This window comes from Sorghum bicolor, chromosome 1 (assembly GCF_000003195.3).
Source record: "Sorghum bicolor cultivar BTx623 chromosome 1, Sorghum_bicolor_NCBIv3, whole genome shotgun sequence".
In the NCBI taxonomy this organism is placed as follows: Eukaryota; Viridiplantae; Streptophyta; class Magnoliopsida; order Poales; family Poaceae; genus Sorghum; species Sorghum bicolor.
The window spans coordinates 75,929,940-75,949,424 of NC_012870.2; the positions used below are offsets into that span (position 1 = coordinate 75,929,940).

General features: G+C 44.9%; 4 protein-coding genes across 7 annotated transcripts; 2 read left to right on the top strand and 2 right to left on the bottom strand.

Annotated features, from left to right (window-relative positions):
* On the top strand, positions 277-1,082 carry LOC8082115. The gene has a single exon (XM_002465738.2). It carries the CDS (start codon positions 355-357, stop codon positions 892-894), a length of 540 nt encoding a protein of 179 aa, XP_002465783.1. The 5' UTR covers positions 277-354; the 3' UTR covers positions 895-1,082.
* Positions 6,133-9,686, top strand: LOC8082116. Of its 4 annotated transcripts, XM_002465739.2 has the most exons (5): positions 6,133-6,300; positions 7,570-8,646; positions 8,744-8,926; positions 9,010-9,314; positions 9,409-9,686. In XM_002465739.2, exons 2-5 carry the CDS (start codon positions 7,693-7,695, stop codon positions 9,449-9,451), a joined length of 1,485 nt encoding a protein of 494 aa, XP_002465784.2. In that variant the 5' UTR covers positions 6,133-6,300; positions 7,570-7,692; the 3' UTR covers positions 9,452-9,686. The 4 variants fall into 4 exon arrangements, with proteins under 4 accessions (XP_002465784.2, XP_021307307.1, XP_021307308.1 ...); XM_021451632.1 differs by having other exon boundaries at positions 6,133-6,487; positions 7,578-8,646; positions 9,010-9,686; XM_021451633.1 differs by having other exon boundaries at positions 7,578-8,646; positions 9,010-9,686.
* Positions 11,485-13,938, bottom strand: LOC110432688 (ATP-dependent DNA helicase PIF6-like; the record flags this gene model as incomplete). The annotated part of the gene is made up of 1 exon (XM_021453468.1): positions 11,485-13,938. A coding segment is annotated over exon 1 (2,454 nt), but the record flags the coding sequence as incomplete, so codon positions are not given.
* On the bottom strand, positions 14,181-18,247 carry LOC110432022. The gene is made up of 8 exons (XM_021451953.1): positions 17,718-18,247; positions 17,450-17,629; positions 17,209-17,313; positions 17,035-17,109; positions 16,274-16,891; positions 16,047-16,187; positions 15,893-15,961; positions 14,181-15,819 (listed from the first exon to the last, which is right to left on the bottom strand). Exons 1-8 carry the CDS (start codon positions 17,782-17,784, stop codon positions 14,711-14,713), a joined length of 2,364 nt encoding a protein of 787 aa, XP_021307628.1. The 5' UTR covers positions 17,785-18,247; the 3' UTR covers positions 14,181-14,710.

The window sequence follows — 19,485 nt, forward strand, 5'->3', positions numbered from 1 at the left end:
ACTAATGTTTTTCAGAAAAAAAAAATCCTTGGTTAACTGCATTGGGTTCATAACAAAAGCTGTGGTCTTCTAAACCTCAATTTGGGGCATAGACAAAAAGCCCAAGTTTGTTGGACAGCAGGCCGAAATGGTAAAAGAGAGCAATTAGGCCCATATCCGTACGTAGGCCCCTAGCAGATAAACTCGTGGCCATAAGGTGGTCTACGTGCACCAATCGTGCTGTGCCACGTGTGACAAAACCGCGCGCACGATGACCACCAGAAAGGCAGAAACGAGAAGCCCCACCCGCGCGCGCTTCCAAGTTCCAATCCCTCCACCACCAACCAGAGTCCAGACTCCAGAGACAATCCAGCCATGCCGCCGCCGTCCACCGCCGCGGCAGTCTCCTCCATTATCCGCCCGACGCCACCTCCAGCTCTCTCCTTCCACCCCATACCGCTCCCACAAATCAGGCGCTCAGCCGGCGCCGCTTCCCGGCTCGTCGCGGCGCGTGCCGCTGCCTCGGGGGCGCGCGGCGAAGGCGACGCCGAGACTGTGTTCTTCGATGGCGGCGCCCACTACGGCGACCTGGCGGCGAACCTGCTCCTGGGCCTGACCCTGCTGTGGCTGCCGCTGACGCTGGCCGCCGTGTCCCGCGCGTTCATCCTGCGGTACCGCTTCACCTCCCGGCGCGTGACGGTGGTGTCGGGGCTCTCCGGCGCCGACCGCACCGACTTCCCCTACTCGTCCGTGACGTCCGTGGTGGTCGTGCCAAGATTCATCGGCGAGTGGGGCGACATCGTCATCACGCTCAAGGACGGCACCAAGGTCGACCTCAGGAGCGTGCCCAGGTTCCGCGAGGTCGCCGACTACTGCCTCTCCATGGCCGCCGCCGAGGGCTCCCTCGTCAGCTAGCTAGCGCCAGCCAGTGAGGGCCTAGCTGAGGGCGACGATCGAGGCTGTTCATAACCATAATAACCCGTTGTTCGGTTTAAAAGTCTTGTTCTGTTTCTTATGCGACGTACTACATCATCAGCAATTCTGCTGCATCATGAGGAATTAATTAACTGGTAAATGATACATCTCTCAAAGTTCCATTTGAATCGTTTGACAGACAACACATTTGGCCCAACGAACAACGGCATTGTTGTGATGATATCTGCAACCCCTGAAGCAGGTTGCTTTGCAGACAATGGCATGCCAAAGCATAACAGAGCATAGCAGCTTGCATGGTTTAGTGATTTATTACTGCACAGCTATGGCATGACGATTGACAATCATCTTGCAAAAGCGATAACAGATCCGTAGAGGGGGCAGCACTCCATCACTGCACCTTCAACTCCATCGCACTCTTAGCCTTGGGGGCGTAGAGCGGGTACACTACCGCAGTACCGCTTGCCGCTTCGCGACCTCTAGCTGCTGCTTCCTCCCTTCGCTAATGCCGCGGCAGCGGTTGGAGCGTCTGCGAGAACACGGTTCTCGCGGAAGGCATCCGCGGCGCGGCGGCGTGTGTCTGTGTACTCGCAGATGTTGTAGTCTGAGAACTGCTTTGCCGTGCGGAGGAAGGACCGGAAGAGGAGAAGCACCTCTGCCCTCGTGATATGTTGCAAGTAATTGTCAGTGACCAAACAAAAACATCTCCCTACCAATGCACAAAAAGTAACTCTGCCATATTAGTGCCAACTTTAAACTTTTTGTGTTGGAATAACTATTTCCATACATGCTAAGTTTTCTATTGATTGCATTAAAAAAACATAGCCAGTGCTCAAACAGACTGGAGAGTCTGCCAACAACACTGAAGCAATGGCGGAGTGACAAAATTGGCAGTCCTGACCCCCAGTGATTACAAATCATCAACTACGCAACATGGAACATTTTTAAAAGCGCTGCTGTCAGGTTTAGACAACAATCCGTGTTTCTAATCAAGCAGTATGTGGGTTTCCTGCAGCAGGCTATTTTCAGTCTTCTTAATAGATAAATGACTGTGAATTAAAGGTCAGAGAATAAGCAATGCTAGTTCTTGAGATAAAGTATACAAGAGTGATAAAATGAAAAATGGATTGTGTTCAAATAAAGAACACATGCAGTCATGCAGGTTAAATTAAAAGATAAGCTATCCAGTTTTGATCATATTGATATAGCTGTCAAGAATAAACATACTGGATTTCATGCATCTTGTAGGACCTGAGAAATCTAACATTTTAAGTTTCTAACCTTGTTGATGATAAGGGGTGAACAACTAAACACTGTCTTCCGTATGGAGTAATGATATTCAAATAATTATTCGGGATAACATCTGAGTGGAATAAGCGCATGTCTCAGCAGAATATTTGAAGAGAAAAAATTGCATAATTTAACAATTAACGATTCTGGTTAATGTAAATCATACTTCGTTCTTATTTTTTCTTTTCGATAGCACATTGTGAATCACGTCCTCGCAAAGCTTGAGCTCATTATGTCCTCTGCATCTTAAATACATCAAATTTTTTCTCAACTGGTGGCATTATCTTATAGCCAATTGTAAATAACAATCCTAAATAGCATCGACCCCAGTACATCTTCTAGACTTCTATGGACACCTGAGCAAATAAAAAAAAAAAGAAGCAACGTGCCCCAAACCTGTACCGAGGGTTCTGTCACTAGCAAATAGGTATGCTAAAAAGCCTATCAAATGGAGTAGAATTCTGAAACAACATGGTGCAAACTAGCTGTGGACATCTTCAGATAACATTGACCTGCTCCAGCCATCGATGGCCTATCCTAAGTACCATACAACTTAAGAACACAACAGCGATCCAACTCTGCTCAAGCATCTGTCAGAAGGATATCATGTCAGAAGGATACAGATATGTGTATCGGGATCAGAAGAATACGGATACGAAAATATGGTATTTTCCTAAAAAAACAATACATACATTATGTTTGCTAAAAAATGAAGTTTATGAGGAAGATACAATAGCAAGAGTCTACTAGTTAGATGAGACGAGTGTTCGTTCACGTCAAAAAAAAAAGTTTCTTTAAAAAAAGGAAAGGAAAATTGAAACATACCATATTACGGTATTAGTATGTTTTTCCTCTCCCCTCCCCTTCCTCAAAATATGATGAACTTAACTAAGTCTTTGGGTTGATTTGAGGTAGGGATGGGCCGAGATCTAGCGAGCTTCAAGAGAAGCCTACAGCGACAACCCACATGTTTGCACCACTAGATTCGCATTGAGAAGTGTGCAAACACACATCTCAAAGCATATTCGCATTGAGATGTGTGTTTGCACACTTCTCAATGCAAATCCAGTGGTAGAGAGAGTGGGAGCACATGCCCTTGAGGGCAAAAATAACTTTACTTAGACCTGGCTTTAGTACCCATTTGTGTGCTGGTTTGACTGCATGGCTTGTTGCTTACACTACTCATCTAGTGATTGTAATAGCCATCTTATGTATCAAAATCTTTTGCAATGATGTTTATGCTACCTCTTATTACCATGTCGACGTCTAGACTTGACATTGAACTTTTATGTTATCTTAGAGCCAATATATTACTATTACTAATGTATGTCAAGGTTGTATTCTTTAAATATATTGGCGCTGTTCTGCGCTTTCATATGTTGCTATCCATAATGGATTGTTTCTTTCCAAAAAAAACTGGTCCCAGCCCGCGCGCAAGGGCGCACACTACTCATTAGTAAAATAAATAGATTGCAAGAGGTATCTTTCACTTCGAGCCTCCTTTATCTACCATTACAGTGTAACCTCTCTTAAAATGTTAACAAGAAAATACATTGATGCAAGTTTGGATCAAAGGAATCAAATTTGGATCGAGTTAGATTCAAATTAACAAGTCTGACAAAACTTAAGAAAACTGATCCATATTCTTGTTGGCTAGGAGTTGGATAAAATTGTCCCACACCGGTTTTCAAACTGACCCAATCAGGTTTTGGGTGAGTACCCGTCTGAGGCTAGATAAATCGACCCAAGCTGATATTGTCTATTTATTTTTTGAGTTTTCTTTGATGGAAACTTGTCCGATTTTGTAGGAAACTTATCAAGATACAGCTATCCCATATTTCTCTATATATGAGAGGATCACGATCGATCTAGTGATCTAATCGATCAAAGTCAATCTATTACACTTTTACTTATTCTTCAACCTTGAGCTTTTTTCTACCCCTTGCTGTTTTAGGTGGCCTACTGATCCTAAGACACTCCAGTTGTGCTCCTCCATAATGGGTCTTTCCCGAAGGTTCATGAGATTTTTGGGCAAAAAACGAGCATCAAAACAACATAGCCTGCCTCCCTACGGCCTCATTGGGACGATCTCCCTTGCTTGTGTATCTTGTTCGTGTACAATCTGGGCAATCAATAAAGCCCTTGCTGGTGTATGATCGGAATTGATGTCAACATTATTTCACTGAAATGACCCTCCCCACCTCCTAAAATGATATCCATCTCCCCCTTCCCTATCAATTTGATAAGGGACACCTCCTGACATGCTTACCAAATCCATGTTTCAGTGGGACACGCATGAGGGAGGGCAGAGCACAGATAGGGAGTCAACACAACTATAGAAGAGGAGCAGGGATAGAGGGGGCATAATCCCCAGTAAGGGTCTGATTGGTTTCACGATGAGGCATCCTAGCTTGCATCGTCACACCCTGGCTGAGATGGAGCAGACTCACCCAAGCCAGGCTTTGCGTAAAGTTAGAAATACAGATGGATTCTACATCCCACTAGCCATGTTTGGTTGTTATTTTTGCGTCATCCGAGACACACTAAATTAGAGATGCAGTGATCAAAATAATCTCAAATTATACCTCACGATCTAGGTTGAAGAACCAAACACGCGAATGCATAGATATAAGGCCACCTTTGGGATCCTGGTCCAACCTCGCATAGGATACCAATCTAAATGCCATGTGATACGACTAATGGGAAGAGGAGGCAAAATTTTTATTTCGAAAAATATTGGAGCTCTAGTCTCACTAACATGGATGTTGACCCCTTACAACTCGGAGAGAACCACTACGATCAAAGAAACGCCTCTCCCCATTGATCCTCAACATTGATTCACTCTCTGTGATGAGTTTTGTGGTCTTTTGGCCTCAATAACCTCTTCTCTCACCTATGGCATCCATTTTCACAATCCTCTTGCCCATGCCTCAACTTTTTTTCTTCTCTTTCGTGGCTCCTATTGTCAGATTTGTTGTCATGTAAACCATCCTTGCAAGAATCCTCTTCATGACAGCCCGGCGCGCCTAAGTGGGTTGTCGCTGTAGGCTTCTCTTGAAGCTCGCTAGATCTCAGCCCATCCCTACCTCAAATCAACCCAAAGACTTAGTTAAGTTCATCATATTTTGAGGAAGGAGAGGGGAGAGGAAAAACATACTAATACCGTAATATGGTATGTTTCAATTTTCCTTTCCTTTTTTAAAGAAACTTTTCTTGTTTTTTTCTTTTTGACGTGAACGAACACTCGTCTCATCTAACTAGCTAGTAGACTCTTGCTATTGTATCTTCCTCATAAACTTCATTTTTTAGCAAACATGAGGGATCATAGGTTGACTCATAAACTTCATCTGTTAGTTTCTGCTTTAATAGACTACTACTTTCCTTACTAATCTAGCCAACAATTTAGGCTACCACCACTAGTACTCTCATTCCTTAATTCCTCCGACCTTGAGTTGTTGTTGAGAGTGTGGTACTTTGCGTCAATTTTTTCGATTGTGGAAACAAATAGGTCCCCTTGGAAGAAATTAGGGTGTCTAATTCTAAAAATCACGGGGATACAATTAAAGGTTTATTTGGTTGAGCTTCGTTAGCTCTTGCTTGGGCTGCTATCGTAACTTGCTTCTTTGATGGGGCTTGTTATGGTCTCAATTTATACACTTTAGTTCACTACAGCATGGTTCACCATCTTCTTCTATTTGCTAGTTCATTTTGGTCTGAGGAGAGTACAGTGTCACATCTCAATCAAGAAATAAAACACATGAGGCATTGCCAAAGAGGACCATTTGGATAGCATAGTGTGGAGCCACTACTCGACGATTCGGGTGGTCGTCCGAGCTCATGAGCGATGTGGTTTTTCATTTATATCAAAGAAAAACACTATATTTTTGGAAAAGTTACTTTACAACCCATCATACTCCGCGCGGACAACGCGACCCTCTCCCTTTTCCTATCTCACGCACCCGCACCCCCGAGGACGATGAGGTCGGCGGCGGCGAACATGTCCCGTTGAGCTCCTCCCTACGCCTGCACCCACGCCTCCACCAGCGCCAGCGAGCTCGACCCTCTCTCCCCTCCGACGGTGGCCGTGGCAACAGCGAGGTAGGCCTCCTCCTTCTCCGACTACCACTAGATCTAGATCTAGATCTAGATCTGTAACCACCGGAGACGAGGTCGGCGGCGGTGAACGTGTCTCGTTGACCTCCTCCCTACGCCCGCACCCGCGCCTCCACCAGCGCCAGCGAGCTTGACCCTCTCTCCCTTCGACGGTGGCAGTGGCAACGGCGAGGTAGGCCTCCTCCTTCTCCGACTATCACTAGATCTAGATCTAGATCTAGATCTGTAACCACCGGAGATGAAAACAATTGCGGCGGTGGCTAGGGTTCTAGTGAGCTTCTCTCCCTCTTTCTTCTCCAATTTCGATGGGCTATAGAAGGGTCTGATCTAGGGAGGTAGGCTATCTAGGCGGTGGGGAAGGACGTAGAGCGGTTTAGGGGGCCTAGCAATGGTAGCAGCAGGCGAGCCAGATCATGATGAGGGTGACATGGCTGGAGCTTAGAGCACGACGTTGCCGACAAGCATGGCCATGGCGGAGCTCCACATGAGAGAGGGGAGGAGGAGGAGGTCGCCGCGGGCCCTAAGGTTTGCCGGAGCTCCGACAAACCCTAGCGCCCACGGTGGGGCGATGGTCGGTGGCGGTGGTGTGGAGGAGGATGGGTGGGTTGCTTGACGACTATGGATGGGGCGACAGAGGAGGGGCGCGGGGGCTTGGCGGCAAAGAATGGGGCGGCAGGAAAGGAGCACGGTGGCGGGGAGGAAGCAGGGTACCGGTGAGTTTCTCCCCCTCTTTCTTCTGTAATTTCGACGGGCTATAGAAGGGTCCGATCGGAGGAGGTAGGCTGGCTAGGCGGTGGGGAAGGACACAGGATGGTTTAGGGGGCGTAGCGATGGTAGCGATAGCCGAGTCAGGTCATGGTGAGGGCGGCTTGGCCGGAGCTCGGAGCTCGGCATTGCCGACGAGCATGGCCATGGCGGAGCTCCGCATGAGAGAGGGGAGGGGGAGGAGGAGGTCGCCGTGGGCACTAAGGTTTACCGGAGCTCTGACGAATCCTAGCGCCCGTTGTGGGGCGATGGTTGGTGGCGGGGGTGTGGAGGAGGATGGGCAGGGTGCTCGACGGCTATGGATGGGGCGACGGAGGAGAGGCGCGGGGGCTCGGCGGCGAAGAACGGGGCAGCAGGAAAGGAGCGCGGCGGCGGGGAGGAAGAAGGGTTGCGAGCGTGTGACCTGTCGCAGCTTAATTGCATCCATTTTTTTATTAACATATAAATATTTCTAGGCAATGACAATCATCCGGCTTCACAAAATTTCAGTCTTTCAGGCTTCCTCCAGTGGTGTAGCAGGGGCCGAAGCTTTCCTTCTTGGGGGAAATGACGCTGCAGTGATTTGCAGAGGGAGACGGAGCTGGCCGCTGGTGCCTTGGGAGTTGGGATACGATGGTAGGCCAACGTCGTGGCGCGCCGCCGCCCGGGCCTCGTCGCATCACACGTTCCCAGAGCCGGGTGGACCGCATCAGCGCACTCCCAGACGAACTGCTCCTCCAAGTCCTCACCCGCCTCCGCTGCGCCCGCACCGCCGCGCGCACTAGCATTCTCGCCCGCCGGTGGCGCGGGGTCTGGACAGGCCTCCCGGAGGTCTCCTTCCGCGGGCTCGCGCCCGACGCGATCCACGCGGCGCTCGCCCGGGTCACCCGCACTTCGCTGGAGGCCATCGACATCCACGTCTCCAGGGGAACAGGACGTCGCGCGCTGGACGCGGCCACCATTACCTTCTTGCTCCACCACGCCGTCGCGGATCGGTCGCCATTGAAGCTCACCCTCACCATCCCGGTCGACCTACCCCGCTACGATGCCAACAAATGGATCGAGCTGCCGCGCTTCGATCACGCTACATCGATCGAGCTGGACGTGCAGAACATCCGCTTTGCCCTGTCGCCGGCGACGGAGTTCCCCAAGCTGGAGACGCTGTCCCTCTCGGGCTGCATCATGGACCTCGCCGTCTTGGTGCCCCGCTGCCCGCGCCTGCGTGTTCTTAGCGTCACCACGAGTCCACACAAGGTGGACACGATCACGGTGCACTCGGAGTCGCTCCAGGTGCTCGCCGTGAGCACGTGCCGGTCCACGTCCACAATCGACATCGTGGCCCCCGCGCTCAGGAAGCTGACGCTGGCCTTGGGTTCCACGGGCATAGACAACAGCTTGTCGGTGGTGGCACCAATGGTGGAGGAGGTCACTTGGCAGTGCTTGTATTACTCCATGGTTGCGATTGGCACAATGTGGCGCGTCGGTTCCCTCAAAGTATGGGCGGTGGAGAAGATGGAGCTCACCGACGACGAGGAGGGTAGCCATCAGCCCCGTCGTGCCCATGTCCTGTCGCTGGGCATACTTAGCGTTCGTCTCAGGCTCTCATACTCATTGATTTCCTAGCTAGCTTCGTGGACTTAACTGGCTTCTAAATTGTTTTGTATGCTGCCCGATTGTTTTGTAGACCCCTTATCCTTCACAGAGGGATTTTGCAGAAGACTTGAAGAAAATCCCTGTTACCAACTTCTCTGTCCTGAAGCTGAAGATCTCAACAAGGGGCCATGTTCTTGGACCACTGCTGCTGAACCTGCTTCGGATTTGCACTGCAGTGCAAAGGCTTGACATGGTTCTTGTGGCTACCCCCGAGGTACGTATTTACTCCACATATAATCTAATGCTTGTGTGTTTATACAGTGTAATTAATACATTATATGGTACATTTTGTTCTAGGTGCAAGTGACACAATCTTGGTGGTCTTGCAAAGAATTGTGTCCTTGTCAGGAGAATAATAGAGAATGGAGAACTAAAACTACTATCTCTGCGATCAATCTCACAGAAGTGAATATCAAAGGACTCAAAGGCAACGAGGAGGAAATCCATTTCCTCAAACTGCTCTGCAGATGTGCACCGATGCTTCAGACGATGACTCTGAAACTGTCTAAAAATGTCACTGATGACTGGTACAACATATTCCTCGACACCGTCCAGGAGCACCCTTCTGTGAACTCCAATGTTTTTTCTGATAATGGAACAAGGTTCCAGCCTCTACCGTCCAGGAACGGTACACAGCTGAAGTGAACTCCAGTGTTTGTATCTCGGTTGATTAACCCTAAACCCTAATGGAACAAGGTTCCAGCCTCTACCGTCCGGGAACGGTACACAGCTGAAGTGAACTCCAGTGTTTGTATCTCGGTTGATTAACTTTTAGCATGCTTCAAGCTACAGTAAGAATCATCGTTGTCAGTCGTTAACTTTTTTTTATTTAGAGACTAGTCGAAACCCAAACCTTGTGGTTTATCGTTGTTTGTGTCTTCCATGTTGTATGAATTTTTATCAGGCGTTGGAAACTGCCATTGCTATTTGCTAGATCCCTACTTTTGTGCTGTGCGCAAATCGCTGCATTTCTAGTTCCTCGCTCGCCTAAACTGAGTGTTTGCGCATTGCGCTATGCTTACAATAACCTGCGCAAATCTCATATAAGTATTTTTTTTTTACATTTATACTTTTGTTATCTTCATCTTAGCGCATGAGATGTGCTTTATAAACTCGACTTTTTTAATGATTGACTATGTGATTTACTCTTTGTCTCAAAAAGAATGTAATTTTATAACAGTGTTGTGTTAAAAAATGTCAAGTTTAACCATATTTTATATAAAAAAACATTATTATTTATCATACTGAATAGATATCATTAGATTCATCATGAAATATATTTTTATAATAAATTTATTTGGTACTATAAGCATTGGAATTTTCTCACCTATATATTTGATCAAACTTTAAACACTTTAATTAAGAATGTATCTATAGTTGCATTCGTTTTGCTGGCTCTAGGCTAACGGGTCACAGCAGGCTGCGGCTGGCTTGTTTCTTTCTGAAGCAATGGTGGAGTGACAACTGACAACATTGGCAGTCCTGACCCCAAGTGATTAGAAATCATCAAGTACGCAACATGGACATTTTTATAAGCGCTGCCGTCAGGTTTAGACAACAGATCTCTCAGCCCACTGCAATCCGTGTTTGTAGTCAATAAACATGTGGGTTTCCTGCAGCAGGCTATTTTCAGTCTTCATAATCATAATAGATAAAGGACAGGGCTATTCAACAGGTCCAGGTCCAGGAAACAAACAATGCCAGTTCTTGAGATACAGTATACACATGCAGCCATGCAGGTCAAATTAAAAGTAAGCTATCCAGTTTTGATTATATTGAAATAGCTGTCAAGAATATAAATGACAGGTTTAAGGGGAGTAAATATACTGAATTTCATGCATGTTGTAGGACTTGAGAAGTCTAAAGTTTCTAACATTGTTGACGATAAGGTGTGAATAAGTAAATACTCCCTCCGTTACTCTAAAAGATGACGTTTAGGACAGCATTTAGCATACCAAGAAGTGATTAATTAGGGTAGAGTTTTCCCTCTTTGGCCCTATTAAATAAGGTTGTGGGTGCATGCTATATAAGAACATTTGCTAGCTCAAATGGTTTGCCTAGCGAAGTATTAGCCCTGAGGTGCTACGTTCAAAGCCTAGTGGGCACAATTTTTTGCCATGGAGCTCTGCAATGGATATTAACACAGATACATTTTATCACTACTAGGTAGCGTGCCCGTGCGTTGCTACGGGATAGCTAACATTTTTTATTAAAAATACACGTATCGCACAATAAGATAATAATATTATAATAAAACTTAAATACCAGCTATAAAGTGATATTTATCTTAAAGAAGCAAAGTTTCTGAACTCAAACACGGAGAGCATGATGTTATAAGTTCACAAATTCTACTTTATAGACCTTTCGGTGATACGACCAAGATAATGTTTAATATCGGCATGAAGAAATCTTCGATATCCATTTCTTTCGTGCGCTAGTAAATCCACAAATAAGTTTCGCCGCATCTCCATACCATCCTGTCACACATTTGAGTATATGTATAGAACATCTCCCTGTAGAGTCTGATAAGCCAATTGAAAATACCTAAGAACAACAAATATAGAGATAGTGAGATATTATTTGTGCAAAACAATATGAATTACAAAAATACAATTATGAGTTAGTAAAGTAATGTTACCTCATCTATGGCGTTAGGACCTCCTTATATACAATATTTTTTGTGAAAGTTCCATCCGTTGTTAGGGTCTTCTTATCCTTATCTTTTTTATTTAATAACACATTCTTAGCCTTTTTTCCCATGGTATTTTTTTTAGCATTTTTCTTCTCTATATTTTTTGCCTCCTCCTCTTGTGCCTCTGCATCAGCTGGTAGGGCCAGGATCTTAATATTTGTTCTTGATGTGGCTCTAGACATCGCAACGTACAACTGGCCGTGAGAGAAGACCGGTGCAGGCAGGTACACACCCACATTCGGGATGGTTTGGCCCTGTGACTTGTTGACCGTCATGGCAAAGCTCAGCCTGATAGGAAACTGCTTTCTCTTAAACTGGAATGGGAACATCTCATCATCAGACGGGCATAACGGTATTCGAGGAAGGAATACCCGCTTCCCAGCATGCTGCCCGACAACGATTTCAGCGTCGATTGTATTTCTTCGGAACCCCCGTACCACCAACCTTGTACCATTGCATAACCCATTGGCGGGGTCAATATTCCTAAGCAATATGACAGGACACCCGAGCTTGAGCTTCAAGACATGTGGTGGCAGCCCGTTGGGGGTCAGGCTATTAAGAAACTCCGATGGATAGTAGTTATGTGGATCATCTACCGCGGTGTCAAAACTGTGATACACCGTCTCACCACCTTGGAACATATCAATCATTTTCATATTGATCATGTCCACCCAATCATTGCGTGTAGATAAAATCGCTCTGGTGGTGATGTAGTCTTTGTCCGCCATGTTTGCATTCAGATTTGGGAAGATGCTGTCAATCAGACTATGAAGATCTTTCTCGGCATCACCAGAGTACGGGATACAGATCTCATTTGGAATACGAACATTGCCATCTCCGTTAACCTCTTCCGTTCCACCACCAATGCGCAACAAATAATCCGCAAACCACGGATCACTCTGAGCCCTCATGTTGCGAACGAGCTTTAGGTGGCGCATGGATTCCCAAAGATACGACCTTCGTAGAGAAGCACCGACTATTTGAGCCCTAGATCCTTTCCGCACAACAGGGAGGACTTGTCTGAAATCCCCACCAAGGACAACAGTCTTCCCACCAAAGGGTAGGTGTGATCGACCCATGATATCACGTAGGCTATTGTCTAGTGCTTCCAAATTTTGCCTCTTTGTCATAGATGCCTCGTCCCAAATTATGAGAGCTGCTTGCTGCAACAACTTGGCAGTACCACTCTGTTTCGTGAAGCTACAACAACCGCCCTCTTGAAGAGTTAGGGGTATCTTGAAACGCGAGTGGGCTGTCCTCCCACCTGGCATTATGGCCGCTGCGACCCCAGATGTAGCTGTGGCAACGGCAAGCTTATCCTGGCTACGTAGTTTTGCGAGCAGTGCCCTATACAAAAATGTCTTTCCTGTCCCACCAGGTCCATCCACAAAGAATAGCCCACCTTGTTTGCTGTAGACAGCTGCCATTATCTCATTGTAGGCAGACTTTTGCTCGGCGTTGAGTGAGTCACACAATAGCACATCTTGAGGATTCTGCTCAACGCTAGCTTCCTCAAATATCTCACGAGGTATATGGCTGGCATCATCATATGAGTGATCAATATCTGGAAGAGGAAATGACCTTATGTCCTTTCCCATAGACTGCAACATGTTTCTAATGTCTATCAAAACCATTTGTTGCACGAGATCTGAGGATGGATTATTGCGGCTATAGTCCTCTGACATTGCATCGTAGTGTTTTGTCCACAACCCCATCACATCATGCGGTTCACAGAATACCAATATTGTTGCAAATAGCCTTCTTAGAGAGCTAGGCATCTCGAACAAAGTAGCTTCCGTTAGACATTCATCTAGGGTATTATCCTCTTCGATTAGACCCCTCCTTTCTGCAGCTTCACGAAACGAAGGTAGTAGCACCCCATCAACTGTCCTGAGGTGTTCATATGAGGTAGCACCAGTAACATTGTTCAAGAGAACACGAAGAAAGTAGCGTTCACCCTCGGCAGGATGGGCCGAGATGACTCTACCAATTTGGAAAACAGAGTTTTTCCTTTTTTGCCAGAATTTACCATCAGACTGCCAGGTAAAATACTCTGGGAAGTCTCGATATAAGATTTTGCGAGCTTCCTCATCATGCCTGTTTGCATCGAAGTATGCTGTCAACATTGACTCTTCTACACCTGGCCTATTAACGATCTTTTCGACCTTGTCCCGTTTATGAAATGCCACCATGTGCATGTCGGGTAGATGAAGTTGCAGCTGCTGTACTGGCGGATGGTTCTTGCTCAAGTCGAAGCCATATATCCTCCATAGTGCTTCTGGAGGCGTCACCCAACGGGCGTCTCTATACTGTTTGATCTCATCAATGTTTCCTTTCCCGTCCTCTTTGTCGGTCTCCCTCATCACAACTGATGCCCTATCATGTCCCTTGTATATGTACTTGAACAAATACTTTACTGATTTAATGCTCCCACAAGCCTCAACGTTTATATGGCAGTTGAAGGTACGAAGCAAGCAAGGGTTGTAAGGCACAACCCATTGATTGTCCAAGTAGTGGCCTCGAACTTTTAGCATGCGACCATCATTGCGTCGCCGATAGATGGGGTATGAATCCTTTCCCTGTGATGTTGCCTCACAGAATGGCCGTGGGTAATGGTTCTTGCATGACCCACGGCCAGCCGTGCACGGACAGGATGGATTAAGCGTCCCGCAAGGACCATGCATCATATGCTTCGTGACCATCTTGTATAGCTCAGGGTATTTTTTCTTATTTGGTAGCTCTGCACTAATGATCATGTCATATTGCTCGGGACATGTGAGCTTGTACTTTCGTTCCATTATTAGCAAGAAGTGTGCATGCGGCAATCCCCTCTTTTGGAACTCTACTACATATACGTAGGCCTTCACCTTACCAAGTATGTCTTTTTCCATCAACATTTTTCTCATTGCATCCAACTTTGCTCTGAAGACCCGTGTGACGAGATCTGGGCGGTCCTGTGGTGTCTGGCCTGGGTAAAGTTCATTCTTGATCTCATCCCAATTAGGGTTGCATGTCATTGTGAGAAAGATATCAGGTTTACCATACTTTCGAACCAGAGCCATTGCATCCATGTATCGACGCCTCATGTCACGGGGTCCTCCGATGAATGACGAAGACAACACAGTACGCCGTCCAACATTCTCAGCAGACCCTTCACCCGAATGCATGCTATCCACGAGGCCTTGGTATAGGTCAGCCCTCAATGTATCCTGATTGTTCCTCATGTAGTCTAAACGTGAGCTCTCAATCTTGATATAGGTGTCGACGGCAAACTGCTGGAAAAGGCGTCGGCCATAGAGTATAGGATTAAATATCCCTGGCCGCATCTGAAACTTGTAGCAATAGTAGTCGCGTACTGAGACACATGTATTTGAAACAGGTTCTACAGAGAGACATTGTTTGAATTAGTATCATGAGTTTGCAGAAAGAGTTTACTTTGCATAATTGAAAAAAGATCAATTTACCTCCATCGTCGTCACCATTCTCAGCACGCCTTTTACGGGTTGCTCGAGCTCGATCAATTTGAGCCATAGTTACACCCACTTTTGGAATGCAATTGTGCCACCCGAGCTCACCCTTTGGAAAGAACAACGGGTATGATAGTGAGTCGTAGCATGCATTATATGAGCGGATGCCATGTATAGACCGATCCTTCCCTTGGAGGAGAACACTATGCTCGAATTGGCCATGACGCTCACTACCCTCAACCCATACGGCGGCCACCTCTGATGTCAACGGCACATTATATGTTCTTTGATCAAGGCGTTGGTCAAGGTTCAGCTCAACTCGGTAATCCTCGAGGTTTTCAACATGACCCATACTCCTTAGTTGCTGAGAGTAAGGATTCCCTTCAAGGATCCCAACCAATTGTTGTATAACTTCTCTATCTTTTTGGGCGCATTGCTCACGACACTTGCTCATGCGATGCTCGAGGGATGGGTCGTCATCATAAAAATAAAGTTCGAGGTGTCTTTTTTCGACACCCTCCTCTTTACCAAATGATCGTATGTTATGGTAAATCTGACCATGGGCACGAAATGTGTAGACACCACAGATTCGCATGTTAGTGGTGATACGATCTAGGTGGCAGTACAAAGACGTGAAAGAGAAGTGGCCGTTGAAGTATCTGATGTTTGCACGAAAGTGCCTAGCATCAGCGTCCGAGCTTGACCACAACCTCATGAGCTCTGGTGGTGTCTCAGGACTTGAAAGATGAATCTTTCCACCCCTACAACAGAATCCGGGGGGTTCGCCATCAAATTTCTTTGCGTTACAGTGCTTGCAGTTCGGCACCGAGGGTAACATGTGCGACTCTGATGGGACATTAGCATAGACCCGGTCATATGGATCTGGGACATCAGGCTCATGATTCTCTTGCTCATATGTGTCGACATCGGTTCCCTCATCCTCGTCTTCTAAAAAAAAGTTCACGTGTTACGTGTTGAAAGAAAATTTATGAATTAAACTTTTTACTGTTACGCAATGTACCTTGACCGGCGAAAAAGTATGCCTCATCCTCTTCCTCGTCCTCCTCAAATATGACATCTTCGTCATAGTCTGTTTAACATGGCCACATATATATTGAAAGAAATATTATGGCATATAAACACAAGAAAGAGATAAAATGTAATAAAGAAAATACCATCCTCGACCATAGAGTCTGATGTATGATCTTGTGCACTATATGGAGGCATTGAAGAGGTACCGTCAGCTACAGACGGTTGTGTTTGTGTGCCTATACAATTATTAGGTGCTTGAATTGGAGTTTGTTGGGTGACACCATCTGTAGTAAGAGAAAGTATGACGTTTTGTAATATGTTAGCGAAGGTAAAAAATCTTCCTAATATATGGTTGAGGAAGGTTCATTACCGTTGCAAACAACACTCGGTTGAGTCAGTCCGTTCGAATCGTTGCATTTTCCATCCGCACACCCTCTAGCCCTTCCTCCAATGTTTGCTTCAAAAACCCGATTGCGACGGGATAGAAGGGCATTTCTCTCGCCATTGGTCACTCGATGTCTATGTATGGTCTGTGCCGCTACCAATTCAGGGGTCTCGACTTCTGGATTTTGAACTACAGTTGGTGCAATGTGGACAGGCGTGCCACCGAATTCAGGTATTTCCATATCATCTAAAGGCGCTTCAGGCGATTGAGGTGAAGCAGGGAAAACAATTTGAGGGTTGAAGTGAGGGCTCTCCATAGCAATTGAGTCCGGATGCAAATTGTTGGACCGGTTTTCCCTCACCATCCTATTGTAGTTTTTCTTGCTCTCTTTTCGTTTCTCCTTCTTTTCTTGTGGAGTCATTTGCAGTTTTCTTGCAGCGGCTATCCGTGCATTTTTTGCCGCATACGAGTCACGTCGTCTCTTATTTATTAGCACCTTTTGTTCAGGAGACATTGCAGCCCTTCGTGCTCTATCTAGCTCGCGCTTACGCTCTTTTAGACACGTGACAATGTCCTTGATGGGACTGGATGTATTGACAACACCTATATATAATAAAAAAAAGTATGATTTCCAATCTATTATAGAGGTACATTAATTCCGTGTTACATTGTCATGAATGGCAATTGGGTTGGCCACTCTATTTTTTCTTCTCAAATAGATAACATTAATAAAAAAAATAATGTACCTGGGTTTAGATCAGGTGATGCAACAGTCAAGTCAAGCATGCCACTTTGATCTACACATCTATCGGAGTAATTATCTACGTATATATATAATAATATTAAATTAACCTTGGCCTTACCATCATACAAACACAAGAAAAAAATAATAATTAATCAGTAAAAAAACAAAATGATACATGTGTTTTCTTTATCACTCGGCATGGGTTTATATGAATTGTCTCGATGTAGCCAGTCACTATCTTCATAGCCATTGGTGTTTTCCGTGGTTGATTTAAATCCATCTGGTACAACATAATTATATTCTAAATAAGCAAACAAATGACTAATACAAGTAGGTGATATACAATACTATGTCTCACATAAACGAAAAAAATGGTAATACAAAAATCAAAAACGGAAAATTAGAATACGGTGGACCTCTGGACCCAGCAGCTAGTGAAGTTTCTGCCTTTTTTTGATGATATTTTTCTCTACGTTTTTTATTTTTTTCATCCCTTTGTTCTTGAGTCATTGTTGCATGTCTTGCCTTTTCTCTTTCCCTTTTACGTTGCACACGTTCATCAGCTTGCACTTGTGAATTTGATGTTGTATGAACAGCTGTTTGAAAATAAGTTCATACAAATTTACTTAATCACCACCAATAATACAAGTGAAAGTGTGTTTGGAAAAATATATGAACAATTACCTCCATTAATGGAGTTTGTCAAGTCTGCAAATGGCGTACGACCTTCATTGTTTTGTATAGGTTCCATTATGAACAATCTCTTCCTGATACCAAATGATAGAAATTAGATGCTCTAGCTTTCCCAAAGAAGGAATACTCTTGAGCTAGACGAAAACACATCATTCAACATGTTTTGATTTACGAGCCGGACCTTATAAAGAGCAATATGGGTCTATTTGGATCTAGAGGGCTAACAGACATGGTTGAGTAAGAGCAAAAAAAAATTCAGAATTGGCATTGTGACAAGGTCGGAGTATAAAGCAATCAACCATAGACATGTAATAGCAAAAAAGAAAGTAAGAGCAAAAATAAATAAATGACCAGCAAGTATGATTCTATTTTAAGAGAATTGTAAGCCAAATACCTGATTAAATGTTTAACAATCATAAATCAAAACGACCAGTTATAATTTAATGTTTTCAAAACCAATTGAACCTAAGATGGTTGGAACACCTGAACATGACAACATGTGTTTTATGAGGTGATAACGGTAATACCTTGGCTCTTTGGAAGTGGTTCGATTGCCTTATGTGCTAACCTGACAAGACAAGCTGCCCTTCGACCAACTTGACAACTTCAAGTGCGCAAAGTAGCTTAAATAACAGCAATGCAAACTGAAAATGACAAGAGCTTGAGCAATGAAGAATGTGCATGGAAGTCCTCTGAAAAGGGTAATTGGTAATGTACGTACCTGTTTCCTCCTTGCTTTCTCTCTTTGCTTAGATGAACAAGCTAATAGTATCTGCCAATGGTTTGACAAAGAGACCAGTCTGGTGAACAATATTTTTTTTCAGGGAATAAAGGCCTACCAGTCAAGATCTTTGCAAAAATGCTTCACCCTGAATTTTCAAAATGCACAGAAATTCATTAGAAAATTTGCTTACCTTTATTGTTTTATACTGGAGTCCTCCAATAGTAGTTTTCTAGCTCTTATAATCTGCAGTGCATAAATAAAGCATGTACATATTAGTAATTTTACTAACTCCACAAATAGTAGAACACATTGTATTGATCATAGACCGTAACAACAGCTGCAGTTTAATAAGTTCTGTGAGTTCAAAGAATTTTCTAATGAGTTTTGAGCACAGTCCAGCAGCCAGTAAAATATATTAATATGTTGGCTCTGCCCTGAAGATCATATAGCAAAATTGGATATGTATTGTTATCAAATAAACTTCACTTTTCACGATGCCTATGTTGACTTATACCACTCCAATCTTATTTCGAGAAGTTGTCTGAACAGCAGTGTACATTGTGCGCAGAGAATATTTCGAGAAGTTTGTGGCATCCCAGAACCTAAACTGCAAAAGTAAACCTTTTCTAATTGATATCCCAAAATACAGAAGCAATTGCATTGATGCAGCAGTAGTCGTATTATCATTCATTACCACAAAATAAGTGCTGAGCCAATGAGTGGAACAAAGTCAGCTTCTATATTAGGCACAAAAGTAGCCCAGTGCCTGGCCAAAAGGGGTGACTGCAGTAGCCCACTCCAAAAGGCATATATTTTTGACTGGGCTGATGACTCCAGTAATGATGAATGCACAACCATTATGATTTCCAGGAAAAAAAAAGGATCCATGCTAATACTCAAGCAAAGAATTTGACCTCCCAGACCATTGTTGGTTCCATAACAGATGTAATGGTCGTGATCGCAATATCGAGACTGCTTCTACAGGCATGGAAAAACAGGCGAGAGCGAGAACGCATCACCTTGCGGAAGTCCCCA

Bases quoted from the DNA above. Each gene is read 5' to 3' on its own strand.
- LOC8082115 (XM_002465738.2), top strand. From the start codon at position 355: ATGCCGCCGCCGTCCACCGCCGCGGCAGTCTCCTCCATTATCCGCCCG.
- LOC8082116 (XM_021451632.1), top strand. From the start codon at position 7,693: ATGGTAGGCCAACGTCGTGGCGCGCCGCCGCCCGGGCCTCGTCGCATC. The intron at 8,647-8,743 runs GTTCGTCTCAGG...ATTGTTTTGTAG, and splicing joins TGTCGCTGGGCATACTTAGC to ACCCCTTATCCTTCACAGAG. The intron at 8,927-9,009 runs GTACGTATTTAC...ATTTTGTTCTAG, and splicing joins TTCTTGTGGCTACCCCCGAG to GTGCAAGTGACACAATCTTG.
- LOC110432022 (XM_021451953.1), bottom strand. From the start codon at position 17,784: ATGGAACCTATACAAAACAATGAAGGTCGTACGCCATTTGCAGACTTG. The intron at 17,110-17,208 runs GTATCATTTTGT...ATATATACGTAG, and splicing joins GAGTGATAAAGAAAACACAT to ATAATTACTCCGATAGATGT. The intron at 15,820-15,892 runs GTACATTGCGTA...ACTTTTTTTTAG, and splicing joins ATACTTTTTCGCCGGTCAAG to AAGACGAGGATGAGGGAACC.